At 47.0% G+C, this 17,262-nt stretch overlaps 1 protein-coding gene across 2 annotated transcripts; it reads left to right on the top strand.

Annotated features, from left to right (window-relative positions):
* Positions 1-401: 401 nt before the first annotated feature.
* On the top strand, positions 402-14,988 carry mfsd4ab (major facilitator superfamily domain containing 4Ab). 2 transcript variants are annotated; one of them, XM_064300495.1, is made up of 10 exons: positions 402-1,170; positions 5,388-5,586; positions 5,971-6,216; positions 8,064-8,223; positions 10,279-10,394; positions 10,683-10,856; positions 12,136-12,283; positions 13,169-13,239; positions 13,510-13,630; positions 14,326-14,988. In XM_064300495.1, exons 1-10 carry the CDS (start codon positions 941-943, stop codon positions 14,382-14,384), a joined length of 1,524 nt encoding a protein of 507 aa, XP_064156565.1. In that variant the 5' UTR covers positions 402-940; the 3' UTR covers positions 14,385-14,988. The 2 variants fall into 2 exon arrangements, with proteins under 2 accessions (XP_064156565.1, XP_064156566.1); XM_064300496.1 differs by lacking the exon at positions 402-1,170 and adding an exon at positions 1,255-1,598.
* The last annotated feature ends 2,274 nt before the right edge of the window (positions 14,989-17,262 follow it).

Here is a 17,262-nt window from a genome sequence, read left to right as displayed (position 1 = left end):
ACTTATTGTAGGTCGCTTTGGATAAAAGCTTCGGGCAAATAAATGTAATGTGATGCAAATGTAATTTCTGAACTCACCCGACAGCGTTTGAGAAAAAAATTAACTCTGGCTTCTAATCGTTAGTCAAAAGCGCAAATGTTGATCGGATTCCAGACAATGACTCGAAAGACTCTTCCAGGTTATTTGCCTACATACGGCACATATGACGTGAAATATGCGAATGTATGCATTTGCCAAAATAATACTTCTCAATAAATGTGATGCACACCATTCGCATTGTGAAAACAGTAACAATTATGCTAATATTTTAGAAACCTTGCATTTATTAACTTCCAGGGGGATGATCTGAATGAATGACACACAAAAGAGTGGTTTTCAAACAATCTTTCGACAGAATTTCCTTTGTGGAAATTATTTACTTGTTCTAGAAAATCTCCCGAGTTTATCAGTGCAAGAGTCTCCATTGTATGCATTAACCAAGAAATAACAGTTTTACCAGCGAGTAGCCTATTTCCTAAGGGGTGTGGTGTGAGGCGACCGGACTGCTTTATAAACTGCCGTCCGCGAGATGTCCACCTGTCCTTTCCAACGGAAAAACATACGAACCTGCGTGGCAGTGCGGCGGTGGCGAAGCGGGAAACGAGAGCGTCAAAAAAAGGAGGTCGAAATTTGGCCGTCAGAACAAGTTTGATTGAGAAGAGCGTTCTTTTAACTGACTATAATAAAAAACTTAAGTATCGCGTAATTGAATTGCCAAAAAAAAGTTCCACTCGTTCTGCCTGGGGAATGACCCTAAGGGTGCCATCTGAGAAGTAGACTACTGTACCCAGCTGCTCTGTGCCAGTACAATCGCGTTTCTCGCATCCTTTCCGGCTTTCCGTGGGAGAGAGGGATTCTACGCCCACGTCCAAGGGGTTCGGTGAGGTTCTCCCCTGCCAAAATGCTGGTGGACGAGCGTCTTTGGACTCTCTTCAAACGGAACTGTCAGCACACCCTGACGTACTGGAGCGTGTTCTTCAGCTTCGGACTGTGCATAGCCTTCCTCGGTCCCACGATCCTGGACCTGCGGTGTCAGACGCAGTCCACTCTGAAGGAAATAACGTGGGTGTTCTTTTCCCAGCAGTTCTGTTTGCTCATCGGCAGCACGATCGGAGGCGCCTTCAAGAAAACGTAAGTGGCGATGGTGCAGGCTCGCGGGGGGTGCGCGCGCGGTGTCCAGGATTGCCATGGTCACGAATTCATGCAGTAACATCACATCACCTATTTCTTCCCATTTTTAAAAAGTAAAGATGATTAAAAAAAAAAAAATCATGTTCAGTAACAAATTTTCGTGTCGCAAACGGAGCTGACGATTGTGTTTTTCAAACACGCAACCAGTTTCCAGAACGATATTACAATAAATAAAACGTCGACGATGGGCTTCATCGCGATTCCAGTGTGAGAATCCAACGCTCTTTAATTGGAAATCGTGTTTTATCTTAAGCGAGTGTCCTCCTCAGGCAGATGCCAGACTGAAGTATAGTATAGTGGGAGAGAAGATTAATTTGCAGCAATGTGTCGTCTTCATTTCTGTGTGCTTTTCCCAAAGCCGAGGCCAGGTGAGATAAATATTCCTCCATAACTAGATCTGCACACCTAGTGTCGCCAGGCCCCAGTCGATTGCCGAATTGGGGCTCTACTTTTTTTAAATCTCAATTTTACATGATACTAACTCTAAATTTCAACTTTTAAATAATATAATGCTTAAAGAGAGAGTCCATATTTGCACGTAGCCTACGCACGTAGTTTACAAGTGACCGCGTGGAGAGTGTATTACCGAATAGAACTTCAGCATTGCAGTCGTTTGGATACTGATTTGTTTGACAAATGATCCTCACCGTGAATGAGTGCTACTATAAATATTGATACTGTTTACCCGCATGGATATTTCCTGAACTGGTGAAGTTTCCTCAAGGGTACAACTGGAGTACTACAATTGGGGTTTTAATCTGCGCTTTAAAAAATCCATATGTACTATGATAGCATATTTATTATTTTGCGCGAATGTGGAAGTTTTTATTATTATTATTATTATTATTATTATTATTATTATTATTATTATTATTATTATTATTACTATTATTATTTGCAACGTGAAAACACCAACTTTTTTGTCGTGTGTAAATGGAGCAATGTTTTATTCCACTGGTAGGGCATGTACATGGAAAGTGTGTGGTACACATAAAGCTTTTATTATATTTATTTTGAAGCTCACGCAGGACTCCCTGTAGGTCTGATTCAAATTTTAGGAATTGTTAGACTGCAGCTGACTGCCGTCCCTCATTTGTTAGTCAAAATACGAACACTCTTCTTGCGCACATTTTCCAGTTTCACAGCCGTCTTTTAGGGAAATAGAAATCCGCTTGCTTCCGGTTCCCTCACTTAAGTGAGGCTTCTATTGGGGATGGTGATTCATAGACCTCTGACATGACATGACCTAAAATGTGCTAGAACTAATCAATCCTACATTAGCATCCTACAGGTCACACGGTGGTAAAGGAGAAGGCTGGTGCCACCAGGCTGATGGAGGGCTGTGTCAGTCTCTGACAGCAGTGGGTGACCAGTGGGAACTGAAGGAACATTAGCCAACTTAAACTGGCATTAGTCTTACTCAACCCTCATTAGTCTTACTAAACCCATATTAGTCTTACTCAAACCGCATTAGTCTTACTAAACCTGTATTAGTCTTACTCAACCCTCATTAGTCTTACTCAACCCGCATTAGTCTTACTCAACCCTCATTAGTCTTACTCAACCCGCATTAGTCTTACTAAACCCGTATTAGTCTTACTCAAACCACATTAGTCTTACTAAACCTGTATTAGTCTTACTCAACCCTCATTAGTCTTACTCAACCCTCATTAGTCTTACTCAACCCGCATTAGTTTTACTCAACCCTCATTAGTCTTACTAAACCCGCATTAGTCTTACTAAACCCGTATTAGTCTTACTCAACCCTCATTAGTCTTACTCAACCCGCATTAGTGTTACTCAACCCGCATTAGTCTTACTAAACCCGTATTAGTCTTACTAAACCCGTATTAGTCTTACTCAACCCTCATTAGTCTTACTAAACCCGCATTAGTCTTACTAAACCCGTATTAGTCTTACTCAACCCTCATTAGTCTTACTCAACCCGCATTAGTCTTACTCAACCCGCATTAGTCTTACTCAACCCGCATTAGTCTTACTCAACCCGCATTAGTCTTACTCAACCCGCATTAGTCTTACTCAACCCGCATTAGTCTTACTCAAAGACTAATGTAACCAAGCATGACCTGTAACCCCAGAACCGTAGGTGGGCAGCGAGAGATAGCGTTCACGAACCGCGGACGGGGTGGGTGGGTGGTGGGGTTTAAGATTGCGATCATGGGGGGTTTGGTGGGGGGGGGGGGGGCATGGCTGCTGCAGGCAGGGGTTCGGTGGCCTGTAGTCTTACTGCCCCTGGTGAGATTAATCAGTTGCATCCCGCCTTAATGAATTACCGGTCGTTGTCGAACAGGGACATCGTCCGTCTCTAGGCCCCCACCGGCACCCCAGCAAAAGCCTTTACTGACAGAGCCACTGGGGACCCCTGTCAGGGTCTCTTAAGGATGGACGTACTCCCCCCATTAAGGACGCTGTGAATGGGTACTGCACTACAAAGGAGGAAAAGGTGCAGCGAAGATAGGTGAACCATGCAAACAGGCTCACCCCAGAAACCCCCTCGCCCCCCCCAAATAAAAGAATAAAAAAGAGATGAAACTGTGAGCAGGGAATCTGAGCATTCTGAGCACACATCTAAAGGCTTGCATGTGAGGCTAGGAGCAGCATCCTGCTGTAATGGTGATTAAATCCGTTATTATGTTCTGTATGCTGCAATTCTTTATTAGTTCATTTTCACGAGAGGTTTGTTTCATGGTACATCGGTGCTCATAACATGTTTTTGGTCTTAACTTTATAAAAAATGCTTTAAAAGAATTCAGGCTTGAGATGTGATAAGTACTTATGCATGCACATTTACAGCCTCATGTTAGCCAATAAAACACAGAAAACAGGTCAGATATTCAAAAAAAACCTCAGAACATTTGACGTCAGTACTCTCTTTTATCGACATATTATCCCCTGCAGTTAGTTTGCGCTTTAAAACAATTTACTTTGGTGAGGTCATAAAAATGAATGGCAGTGAATGGGAACTGGAAAACCTAGTACTGCTAGTAAACCTAGTACCGCTAGTTAACCTAGTACCGCTAGTAAACCTAGTACCGCTAGTTAACCTATGTGCTACACAAGTACAGTGGGGTTAAGCTCCACAAGATTACTTGTGTTATACCAAAGTGAAATGCCCCCTTTAAAGGGTTTAAATGCACCTGTTCCACCGTGGCTTTGCTGTGTGAGCTTTTAAAACGTGCCCGCTGTGCCTGCGGAGGAATGCTCTCCGGCCGTATCTCACGCTCCGCTCTCGGGCTGATAAGGGCGAGGGCGAAAAGACGGAATAAAGGAACAAAATGGCCGCCACCGCCACTCTTTCAGTCTCAGCCCCAGACTCCAGGCTCCTGTTACCTGATTTCTCCACCCCCCCCCCACCCCCACCTCCAAGCTGATATCGGGGGAGCGGAAATGAGATGAAGTCTTTTGAGGCTCTCTCCCCCCCCCTCCCAGCTTGCTTTACCCGCCTTTTCACGCCACCGAAAAGGGGCACTTTCTCAGGCCCCCCCCCAATTCACAGGCTCTGGGTTAGACAAAATAGCTGCAGGTCTTCTAAAGGACTTCAGTCTGGGTTTTTTTTGGTTTGATAAAGCGCTTCTGAGGTAAACAGTGCTTTCTGCTGGGGCCAAGGTGACCTCGCGTCGTACTCGTACCTGGTCGCAGGTATCACCTTGGGGGATGAAGCCCCACCTCCTTCCCCTCCTCCATCACCTGCTATCAGGGTTCCGTCGCAGACGCCAGCTTTAGGGCCAATCAGCACAGACTTCAACCACAAGTGCATTTTAAATGTCTGTGACAGAAAGACTATCTGTTCTTTCTCTTAGACAAATAAACCATGAAGCTTTAATAAACCTGTAACTGCAATATAATTTTTACATTTTATATTCTAATTATATGTATTATAAGTTATAGACTATCTCTCTCACTCTTGTCTCTTCTTTACGTATATTTCTCTTTTTCCACCTCTCTCTTCCCACATTCTCTTTCTCTATCTCTCTCTCTCACCCCACCTCTCTCTATCCCCTTTCCCCCTCTCTTCCCCCTCTCTCTCTCTCTCTCTGCCCCACTGCTCCCTCTGTCTCCCCCTCTCTCTCCCCCCTCTCTCTCACCCCACCTGTCTCTTTCTGTCCCTCTCTGTCTCCCTCTCTCTCTCTCTCCAGGTTGCTATGCGCCCTGTCTGCACTCTTCCTCTCCTCCCTGATGATCTCGGTCATCTTCGCCATCATCCCGCTCTGCCACAACGTGCTGCTCCTGGCCGTCGCCATGGCTGTGGCGGGCCTGGCCATGGGCATCATCGACACCATCGCCAACATCCAGCTGGTCAAGATCTACCAGAAGGACTCCGCCGTCTTCCTTCAGGTCAGGGGTCGAAGGTCAAAGTCCAGAGGCGGACGGGGGGTCAGCTGGATAGCACCACTTAGCTTAGCACGTCCAACCAAGCACTTCCTCTGAGTTTTGTCTTTACAACAACCATGTAGAAATGAAACCCAGGGAAACTGTTTAGTTGGACAACCACTATTATAATAGTCAACCCACTATGTTCTAAGCACGTCCAACTTAACACTTAAATTTTCACATGCTATGATTCTTATTATTATGAAAGTAATGAGACCTATCGAATGGCCCAGCTGAGCCCGGCTCATGTTCTCAGCTGCGATGCGATGCGGCTTTCTGTTCCACTCGTTTTCCTGCTCTTTCTCTCGCTCATTCTCTTCTTCCCCCCGCCCCCCTCTGCCCCTCCAGGCTCTGCACTTCTTCATCGGGTTCGGGGCCCTGGTCAGCCCGCTGATCGCCGACCCCTTCCTGTCCGAGACCAACTGCGTGGGCGGCAACATGACGGAGAACATGACGGAGATCATGCACCACCTGAGGAACACGCTCTCCGGCGCGGGGGGCCACTCCCACAACGTGTCCCAGTACTCGCTGCCCACCGAGGGGGAGGTGACCACCAGCGTGTCCTACGCCTTCTGGATCATGGCCCTGATAAACGTGAGGGAAACCGCGCACCGTCCATGGGGTGGGGGGTCACCCAGGGCCCTTCATCCTGGGAAGCAAAACTCAGGAAAGCGTTTCTCAGCTTCATTTAGTACCGTGATAAAGAGCACCAGGGACAAATTGCCCCATCAATTTGATTTGCACCTGTAGCCTCCACTCTTCTGGGGCGGCTTTATACTCGATGTTGGAGCGTTGCTGCAGGGATTTGGGTCCATTCAGCCAGAAGAGCATTAGTGAGGTCAGGCACTGATTGGGCGATTAGGCCTAGCTCGCAGTTTTCAGTTGATCCAAAAGGTGTTTCGTGGGGTTGAGGTCAGGGCTTCGTGCAGGCCAGTCAAGCAGGCAAGTTATTCCACATAGTTCTCAACAAAACCATTTCCTTATGAACCTCACCGTGCGCCCAGGGGCATTGCCTTGCTGAAACAGGAAAGGGCTCTTCCCCCCCCCCACCCCCCCCCGCCTCTCAATAGAGTGGAATGCTAGGATTGCTGTATGAGAACACAGCGTGTTCCCTGACAGGTGCCACTGAGTTCGATGGCCCGAACGGCCTGAGGTCTTACGCATCCGGTGTCAAGTTCTATCAGTTCATCACCGCGGCTGGTCTGTGGCTGCAGAATTTGAATACCGAAAGAACAGTGGCATTGTTGTTACCGGAGGTGGAAAGTCCAGCGGTCAGAAAGTGAAAGTCCAGCCATCTTCCTCTTCCACTCATGAACTCGCTAATTAGTTCTACCTCATTGTTGAAGAATGCTTCGTGGTTGAGGAGTTGTGCGTATTTGCAAAATCCAGGTGGTTGGAACCAAATACTGGGAAGGACTTTTACTTTCTGAATCTGGATTTTCCACCTCTGGTTGTGACTGAGGCCACAGAATTTCCATGTTAGACAGTAACAGCTGTTAGACAGGTTTACCTGGAGAGTAAGAGTGTCTGTCTACCTGTGTCAGCGCTGCTCAACCCTGTTCCTGGAGATCTAGCAGTTTTCATTTCAAAACTAATTTTGCATACCTGAGTCCACTAATTAGCAGCTCAATGAGATCTCTAGCTGTTGAATGAGGTGTGCTTTGTTATGGTTGGAGTGAAAACCTACAACATGGTAGATCTCCAAGAACAGGTCTGGGCGGTATTACTCTGTGTTATAAATCATTAAGAGCGTGGGTTGAACTTCCTGTTTTACACTGTTCCCACACCAGAGTGTGGGTCTAACTGCCCCCACACCAGTACGAGTGTGGGTCTAACTGCCCCCACACCAGTATGAGTGTGGGTCTAACTGCCCCCACACCAGTACGAGTGTGGGTCTAACTGCCCCCACACTAGTAGGAGTGTGGGTCTAACTGCCCCCACACCAGTACAAGCGTGGGTCTAACTGCCCCCACACCAGTACAAGCATGGGTCTAACTGCCCCCATACCAGTACGAGCGTGGGTATAACTGCCCCCCACAGCAGTACGAGCGTGGGTATAACTGCCCCCACCCCAGTACGAGCGTGGGTCTAACTGCCCCCACACCAGTACGAGTGTGGGTCTAACTGCCCCCACACCAGTATGAGTGTGGGTCTAACTGCCCCCACACCGGTACGAGTGTGGGTCTAACTGCCCCCACACTAGTAGGAGTGTGGGTCTTACTGCCCCCACACCAGTACGAGCGTGGGTATAACTGCCCCCCACACCAGTACGAGCGTGGGTATAACTGCCCCCACCCCAGTACGAGCGTGGGTCTAACTGCCCCCACACCAGTATGAGTGTGGGTCTAACTGCCCCCACACCGATACGAGTGTGGGTCTAACTGCCCCCACCCAGGTACATGCGTGGGTCTAACCTCCTGTGTGTTGCCCCCCTGTCCCAGCTGCCTGTGCCCATTGCGGTTTTCGTGCTGATGTACCGGGAGCGGCTGGTCCCCTGCTGTGGCAGCAGCGACCCCCGCCTGCTGGACCGGGACGAGCTGGCCCTGGAGACCCAGGGCGGGGCGGAGCAGGAGCCCGAGGATAAGGACGCGGATGCCGGGGGTAAGTGTGGGGCAACTGGGGTGGAATACCGTGCAGACCCTGGGAAACGGGTTGGGGGGACATCCTAAGGGTCTGTAGGCCAGCCAATCCGGCCGAACTGGCTCAGCCTTATCTCCATGTGGTGAGGCACGCGGTGTCGACCTTGCTTTAAGAAGAGAAGGGACTATCTGACCATCTCAAGCTTAAAGTGGTGCACCTGTTCTGTGACTCTTATCACGTGTTAGGTAATGAACAGTGTCCTCTCTTATAGAACAGCCGTAGATGCCATGAATGAAACACACTTATTTTTAAATTTATTTATTATTTTCCAAAATGGGGGCCTGTTGACAAACATTTCTTGTTGTTGTTGGCTTTATACAAGATGCGACCGGAAACTGAGTTTTCTTGTCATGTGATCGGTTCCTCGCCATCTTAAGGTCTTCCATCATTGCTCTTGTGTAATTTTCCCATTTCTTGCGCCCCTAGCTCACACCTGTCCAAAGACACTGAAGCTGCTTGCACATGATCAGCGCCAAAACACTCAACACAGCGTTAAACCATTCAGCTCCTGTGGAGGGAGCGTCGATGCCCAGCTTGGCAGCAACGCTAAGCCTAGCGTAGCACACAGTTCAGAATTAATGCCAAGTTGCGGTCCTCACCATTCTAATCATTTGAACTTTGACCTTGTTTGAAGCTGACCTTTTGTAATGTGTCCAATCACAGAACAGCTTTGTATGAAGCAGGTGGATGTAAACATGGAAGAACATTTTGGGGTAAACCCAGGATTATCAGTTTCACGAAGCGAGTTCACAATTTACCCTTATATCGCAGACAGCCTACTACTTGTTACAAGTGCCAGGACAAGTTACACTTGTTATGGTTTTCCAAAACGAACAGCATTCCTGGATGGATGCCGTCAAATTCCGACAGCTGGCAGCACTTGATTCTTCTCATGTTCAGTCACCGCCTTACTTGGCGTTGAACGCAGCGTTTGATTCTTGTCATGTGAAAGCAGCTTAACACCTGTCCCTGAGCCAGAAGGTTTGTGGTGTCCCTGTATTATGACATCACAGTATTCCTTGGACCAATGAGTGTGCTCATGCACCTCACCGCAGGCCTTCTCTGATGTGGTTGGCTTTTTGTAAATTGAATAGTATGGCCTGGATTTGTCTGACCAGGTGCTGAATTTTGCTCTAGCCCGTTGAAACATTTTTAGGGTGCTGCACAGGAACACCCTTGGCATTCAAGCATGATTGTCAGACAGGTTCAACAGACTTTCCTAGTGCGTTTGAAGTTTGAAGTTTGTGTTCTACGCACGTCCGGGCATGATTTTTATGCATGGGAAAAGCCTAATGAGACACAGCAGATGTGGGGTTATTTGGGGTTTACTACCATTCTTACCTCAAATGATCTACTTGAAATAGAGCAAAATGTCTAAAACACAAGAAGGTGAAGTCATCTAGGAGAAGTGGTATCTGCAAATAACTTTCTGGTGGAACTGGGGACGAGACAATGCGTTCGATATCTTTGACAATAAGAGCCCTAATTGATTACCTGCAACAGCATTTTAGCCCTGAAAGACAGCCTAAGGACCTGTAATAAAAAAGCCATTTTACTACCTGAAAGTGTGAGTTAAGTTTGAATTGTTTTTCACAGTGAATTGCTCTCACAGAAAGGGCTGATGTTTTTGTAGTGGGGTAGGAAATGGTGGAGTTTCATTATTTGAATATTTGATTCTGAAAGCTGCTGACCTTCCAAAAATGAAATAATTTGAAACAGTAAATCTTGCTCAATCAAGGTCAAGGTTGATTAACATGGTGTAGGCTCAGATTAAAATTCAGAAGGCTTTTATTTGTAGGAAATAAATCTAAATATTGTTGAAGCATACAGAAACACAAACACAGAAGAACAATTCATGGTAAATATTATATATAACTGTTTCTTAGCTTGAAAATTTCAAAGAGCTATATTTTTCACTGCGTGCATTTGTCCTACTGTCTTCTCTCTCTTCTTTTCCTCCTCTCTCTCCCCCTTTTCTCTTACTCTCTCCCTCTCCCTCTCTTTCTCTCTCTCCAGGACACGGGGACCTGTTCAGTTGTTGTCAGAATGATAACTTGCGGGGCCTGCCGCCCTCTTTTTTCGGGATCCACATTCTGGGGGGGCTGGTCCTCTTCATGACGGACGGGATTGTGGTGAGCGACCCTGAGCCAGAATCAGAATGTTTGCAAATTTAATTTACGTTAAATATTTTAAATGAATTCAGCATCTTATCCGAAACTATGAAGTAAATATATATTAAAATATGTGTAAGTAATCTATAATCAAAGCATAACTATAACACCCTCTCACTTATGCATTTGGCTGTTCATCGTGTATGGGCAAAGTCACTTTTCCACGCAGCAATAACCTGGTTTATGATTGGTGTAACTGATTCAGCGTGGTCGCCTGACTGAGCCTGCATTCCCACTCCCATCCTCCAGGGGGCGTACGCTGGCTTTGTGTACACCTACGCTGTGTCTCCTCCCATGGCGCTGGCGCACAAGACGGCGGGCTACCTGGCCAGCGTCTTCTGGGCGGCCATCACCGCCGGGCGCCTGGTGTCCATCCCGCTGTCCTACCGCTTCCCGCCTGTTCGGCTGCTCACCGTCAACCTGGTAAACCCCTTTCCCTTCACCCAGAGGACGGGTCAGTCTGGCTTCGCTGCGTGAAATAATCCAGTTACTGGAAGATACTGTATTCCGGCCTGTTAAATTTAAGTGAGATCTGGGGGTGTGTCGGTCGTGAGCGGTGGTTTCCCCACGTCAGCACGCGCACTTCCAGAAGCTTCCGGAACGCTCCCGCGGCTCGTCCGTGATCGGGGATTTCCGGACTTGGATATTCCCGATCGATTCGTTCACGGCCTGAAATTTCACGGCGTGCCCTGAGACGCGGAACGGGCCGTGTCCGTGCGGGGCGGCGGTGTGGCACAGTGGGTAAGGAGCTGGGCTTGTAACCGAAAGGTCACAGGTTCGATTCCTGGTTGGACACCGCCGTTGTACCCTTGAGCAAAAGTACTTAACCTGCATTGCTTCAGTATATACCCAGCTGTATAAATGGATATAATGTAAAAGTTTGTAAAAGCTATGGAAAAGCTGTGTAAGTCGCTCTGGATAAGAGCGTCTGCTAAATGCCTGTAATGTAATGGCCGGTTCTTTCTGCCAAGTGTCTGGACAAGAACACCTCTGTGCATGAAATTACATCCTTTTCCAGCACAGAATCGTGGCTTCTGACACTGGCACGCGTGCCACACGCGGCAGGAAGTGGGTTTTCGAGTTCGTGCGACCGCCCCGAGAATAGACCTTCTCATGCAGCGTGTCTCATTCTTTGCTGGATTACAAGATACCCTTTTACAGGGCATTAGATACACATTCCACAGATAACACTCTCCATATATGGAACTGAGCTGATTTATAGAGCCAGCTAACTAACTGAAACAGTTGGAATCAAAAAGGAAAGTACTTTGCTCAAAGCCATAACCTCAGTCCCCACTTTGGAATCAAACCCGCATCCCCTTGTCCCTGCAGGCTCAGCACATTATTCTGAATGGCACATTATTGCCTGAACACCTGCTCACCGCCTTCTATCCCCTATGTCTTTAACCACAGACTGGATTTTAAATGTCTGTGGGAAAGGAGTATCTGTTTCTTCTTTTAAGTTAAATAAACCTTTATATAAACCTTTAATAAACCTGCAACTGTAACTCGTTTTCAGAAATGGGGCCTGCATATTTTGTGTTGATAAATGGGGACTCTCCCTTTCCCTCTCTCTCTCCCTCTATCCTCTCTCTCTTCTCTCTATCTCTCTCTCTCTCCCTCTATCCTCCCCCCTCTCTCTCTCTCCCTCTATCCTCCCCCCTCATCTCTCTCTCTCTCTCTCTCTCCCTCTCTTGCTCAGGCTGGTGTGATCACCACAGTGTTGTTGCTGCTCATCTTCTACACCAGCAGTGTGTTCCTGTTTGTGGGGACGTCCCTGCTAGGCCTGTTCCTCAGCAGCATCTTCCCCTGCATGCTGGCCTACACCGAGGACATCCTGGAGTACCAAGGTACGCCCGTCACAGGGGAGTGACCTTGTGGGGACCCACTGGTGCACCAATCACAGGAGAGTGGCCTTGTGGGGACCCACTGGTGCACCAATCACAGGAGAGTGGCCTTATGGGGACTCACCGGTGCACCAATCACAGGAAAGTGGCCTTGTGGGGACCCACTGGTACACCAATCACAGGAGAGTGGCCTTGTGGGGACCCACTGGTGCACCAATCACAGGAGAGTGGCCTTATGGGGACTCACTGGTGCACCAATCACAGGAAAGTGGCCTTGTGGGGACCCACTGGTACACCACTCGCAGGAGAGTGGCCTTGTGGTAACCCACTGGTACACCAATCACAGGAGAGTGGGCATGTGGGGACCGACTGGTACATCAGTCACAGGAGAGTGGGCATGTGGGGACCGACTGGTACATCAGTCACAGGAGAGTGGCCTTGTGGGGACCGACTGGTACATCAGTCACCGGAGAGTGGGCATGTGGGGACCGACTGGTACATCAGTCACAGGAGAGTGGGCATGTGGGGACCCACTGGTACATCAGTCACAGGAGAGTGGGCATGTGGGGACACCTTTTGGTGGCTGCAGTGTCACCGCGTTCCTGACCACATGCTCTCTCAGTCTCTCATTTGAAGCTGTTCCCACAATTAGCGCAGCATTGAGAGAAGCAGAAATAGCGTGCACCAGAAAGCTCTGTTATCACCCTAACATGAAAATAATGTCCTGGTTGTAGTGAAGCTATTGTTCAAGAAACAGCATTCGTTGGTTAATCACTGAACAGCGCAGTGTAGGAACTCAGGAACGTGCGTGTACAGAGAGATGCTGACTCTGAGGGACGTGAGGACTTGTGGGTTAGGTAATGACCTTTGACCTGTTTGTCTCCCTAGGATGTGCCACCACAGTCCTGGTCACCAGCGCTGGGATGGGGGAGATGGTAATGCAGGTTCTGGTGGGATCGGTAAGGGTGGCCAGTCTCTGTGCCTGTGTGTGTGTGTGTGTGTGTGTGTGTGCGCGTGTGTGTGTATGTGTGCATGTGTGTCTGTGTGTGTGTACGTGTGTGTGTGTGTCTGTGTGTGTGTGAATAGTGCGCTAACTTGGCTGGAGAATGTTTGATTAAGGACAAATAGAAAAGCACCCATGTGAAAACTGGCCATGTTTGAAGGAATAATTATTTGTAATCATTTTTGAAATATTCACAGCTCCTCTCTCTCTCTCTCTCTCTCTCCAGGTCATTCACAGTGAGGGCAGCTACAGCTTCCTGTTGTGTGGGATGATCATCGGCTGCATCGGATTCATACTCTTCTTTGGTCTGCTGCTTTTCCACAGAATGCACAGGAACTACCTCACAGGTACTGAACACACACACTACACACACACTACACACACACACAGAAACTACCTCACAGGTACTGAACACACATACACACACACAGAAACTACCTCACAGGTACTGAACACACACACACACACACACACACACACACACACAGAAACTACCTCACAGGTACTGAACACACACACACACACACACTACACACACACACAGAAACTACCTCACAGGTACTGAACACACACACACACACTACACACGCAAACACACAGAAACTACCTCACAGGTACTGAACACACACACACACACACACTACACACACACACAGAAACTACCTCACAGGTACTGAACACACACACACACACACACACCACACACACACACAGAAACTACCTCACAGGTACTGAACACACACAACGCACACACACACAGAAACTACCTCACAGGTACTGAACACACACACACACACACACTACACACACACACAGAAACTACCTCACAGGTACTGAACACACACACATATGCACGCACGCACACACAGAAACTACCTCACAGGTACTGAACACACACACACACACACAGGAACTACCTCACAGACACACACACACACACACACACGTACAGGCAAGGCACCATGCAGTTCATGCTGAAAACACGTCAAGGCCCACTGACCCCTCATCTCATTTATGGGAACATTCTTGGGCTGCCTTGCAGGTACATCGAAAAAGACAGCCATGGTGGAGGAACCGGTCACAGACTGTGTGAAGCAGTGAGTGACAGAGGACATGACGGAGGGAGGGAAGGAAGGAGGAGGAAGAGTACGAGTACTGCTGCTTGAAGGGATTCTGCGGAATGTCCACACTGATCAATCGGTGACAAGGGGGAACAGGAAGTGCTGTAATCAGCCACACAAACTTTCCAAAATGGATATGGTGGCGGGTGGGGAGGGGGGTAAGGGTGTGGATGAGTCACAGCCAGCCCCCCCCCCCGTCCCAAAAAAGAGCAGTAGGCCAGAGACAGAAAACAATTTCACTAATTTATTGAAAAATTATTTGTTTGTTTTTTCACTCTTAGAAAAAAAAAATGTTGAAACACACTTATGATCAAGTATTTCAGTGGCAAATGTATACTTTTTTAAATACAATGCAAAATCAAAATGAACAAGTGAGAAGAAAAATATTGCAATTCTGCTTGCTCTGTGTAAATTAAAGTGTCTTGTTTTTATTTGTTTATTGGTGTTTCCCGTTTCACATTGCACTGTGTCTTCTTGTAACTAATCATGAATGGCAGATTTATTTTTGTATCCCAGCGTCATTATGAATGAAACAAAGAAATTAATTTTGTATTGAGTAAAAGAATAAAAAGAAATGTGCATAATATTGAGTTACTTTTTTTTTTACATATTGAGGTGTTTCTGAGTCACAGCTGAAGCTGGTCAGCTGCTCACCTTATTTGCATAATAACTGCCCTTATGTCAAACTGCTGCGTCTTCTATGACTGTGTTGCCTGGTTACAGTGCAGTGTGAGGAATCTTTTACTGATGCCTGTCTTTATTGATCCAGTACTGTCTTCCTGCAACACCTGCTCTTTTGCACAGGAAGTACAACTTCATTAGTACCTCTGACCTTGTCATATTCATTCAAGCATGAGTCACTTTGTGTATTCATATTCTTTTTCCTGTTACTGTCATCACCACTAGGTGGAGCTAATGTTGACCGATACCACCTTACGACCTGTCTGTACCAGGGGTCCCCAATCTCATCCAAAAGGGGCAAGTGCAGGTGCTGGTTTTTGTTCTAGCCCAACACTAAGACACCCGATTCTACTTATCAGGGTCTTGACTGAAGACAATGATTAGTTAATTAGTTGAATCGGGTGTCATAATACTGGGCTTAGAACAAAAATCCGCTCCCTCACTGGCCCTTATTGGATATGCCAGGGGATCCCTGGTGTATGGTCAAGAGAGAGGGAGCGTGGTGAGGGAAAGGGGAAAAAAAGCGTTATAATGGAAAAGTATATGGACTGCTTTTGATTAAACTGGCTTTGGTGGAGTGGAGGGGCTTAGGGGAGAGAAAATAAATGAGTCAATTTCACGGCTGTTTTAATAACTGCCAGTGGGCAACCAACTGTCACTATATTTAACTTCCTGCTTCCAGCCTATCCAGAGTGGTTAAATACATAAAATGGATCAAGCCGACTATTCCAACAGTTAACGTATGCTTTTTTCGTATGCTCTTCCGTAGAGTGGGAAAATAGGAATTGAAATATCCCCGGACCCTGCAATATGAACACAGACCCTCCCTTACTGTGGGCAGGTGACAAAATACCAGGAGTCTGACATCGTTGCTATGACAGCTGGCTTGACTGACAAGTGACACAATGAGTAGTGATTGGCAGTTACACTACTCAGGAAGCCATCAAAACGATCCCAACCAAGAGACACAGCAGTTTCCACTGACTGGCTTACTTAAAATTTGTACAGAGGACTCAAGGCATTCTTTTTTTAAGTCTGTGTCCTAAAAAAGGTCTTCCTACCACTTTATTAGAAGAATCATAAAGATTCTTAATAGCTGTCTTTGAATTTGACAAAACAATTTACAAGAAATTACTTTCTTTTTTCCACAAACACAGTTTCATCGATCAATGAAAGTGACTCACCAAACTGAGCTTGTGAGGAGAATGTGCAGCGCATGCACACACACACACACACACACATACACACACACACACACACAGTATGCCAAAAAAAATGAGCACCCATCTTTCTGAAAGATGCTTTTGTTGAGAATATCCATCCTCTTTGTCCACTGCAGTGATGAGACTAAAACACACAACTGAGCATTGCAGATTGGTGGGGAAAAAAAGCCTGGATTAGGCAGTCAATATTGCACATTGCAGTCTTGAATACAAACCCCCCATAGCCTCTCATAGATGTGGCCCCATGGGGCTGTGGTTTAAAATTACTTTGGTAATTTAAGAGCAAGTTCAATGCAGCCTCTGTTATCCACATCCTGCACGCATCCTTGAAGCGTAAAATCACAGGACGGATGAACTCAAAAAAAAAAAGAAAAGACTCATGGAATCCAGTCATGGGTGAAGGCTGCGGTACTGTGAACTCAACTCCAAGACCCACACAGAGGTGAGTCTGTTCTCCCCCACCTGGAATTCACATGAGGATGACTCAGATCCCGCCACTACTGAACACTCTTACCACGATCCCTTCACCTGCATGGCTGGGTCACCTGACATCGCGTCCCCAGGAAAGTCTGGAGTCGATGATTCTGACCAGAACCTGACCAGAGTGGAGTGTTCTTTCTGCCACTACACAATAGCAGCAGGTTAACTCTCATCTGCCTCTTTTTCACGTAGATTGGAGACGCTCTACCAATATTTAGAGATGCGCCCCTTTTCTTGGTTAAATACTGAATTTATGAGATAAAAACTCTGAAAAATAGATCTGCGATCCCTTTCCACCCACTCCAGCTTCTCTCCAACTTGTGTGTTGTGAACATTCTGGTACAAAATGGCTGCCTTGCGTAACTCAGCGGTGGTCAAGAGAAATGGATGGTAAGTGTGTTTAACTTCTCTTCACTAAGCACTCACTTCCTGAATGGCACCATATCAAAGCATTTTTTCTCCATTTTACTTATG

Source organism: Anguilla rostrata, chromosome 11, assembly GCF_018555375.3.
Source record: "Anguilla rostrata isolate EN2019 chromosome 11, ASM1855537v3, whole genome shotgun sequence".
NCBI classification, from domain to species: Eukaryota; Metazoa; Chordata; class Actinopteri; order Anguilliformes; family Anguillidae; genus Anguilla; species Anguilla rostrata.
The sequence above is the reverse complement of the archived record's forward strand: the minus strand, read 5'-3'. Positions and strand labels throughout refer to the sequence as shown.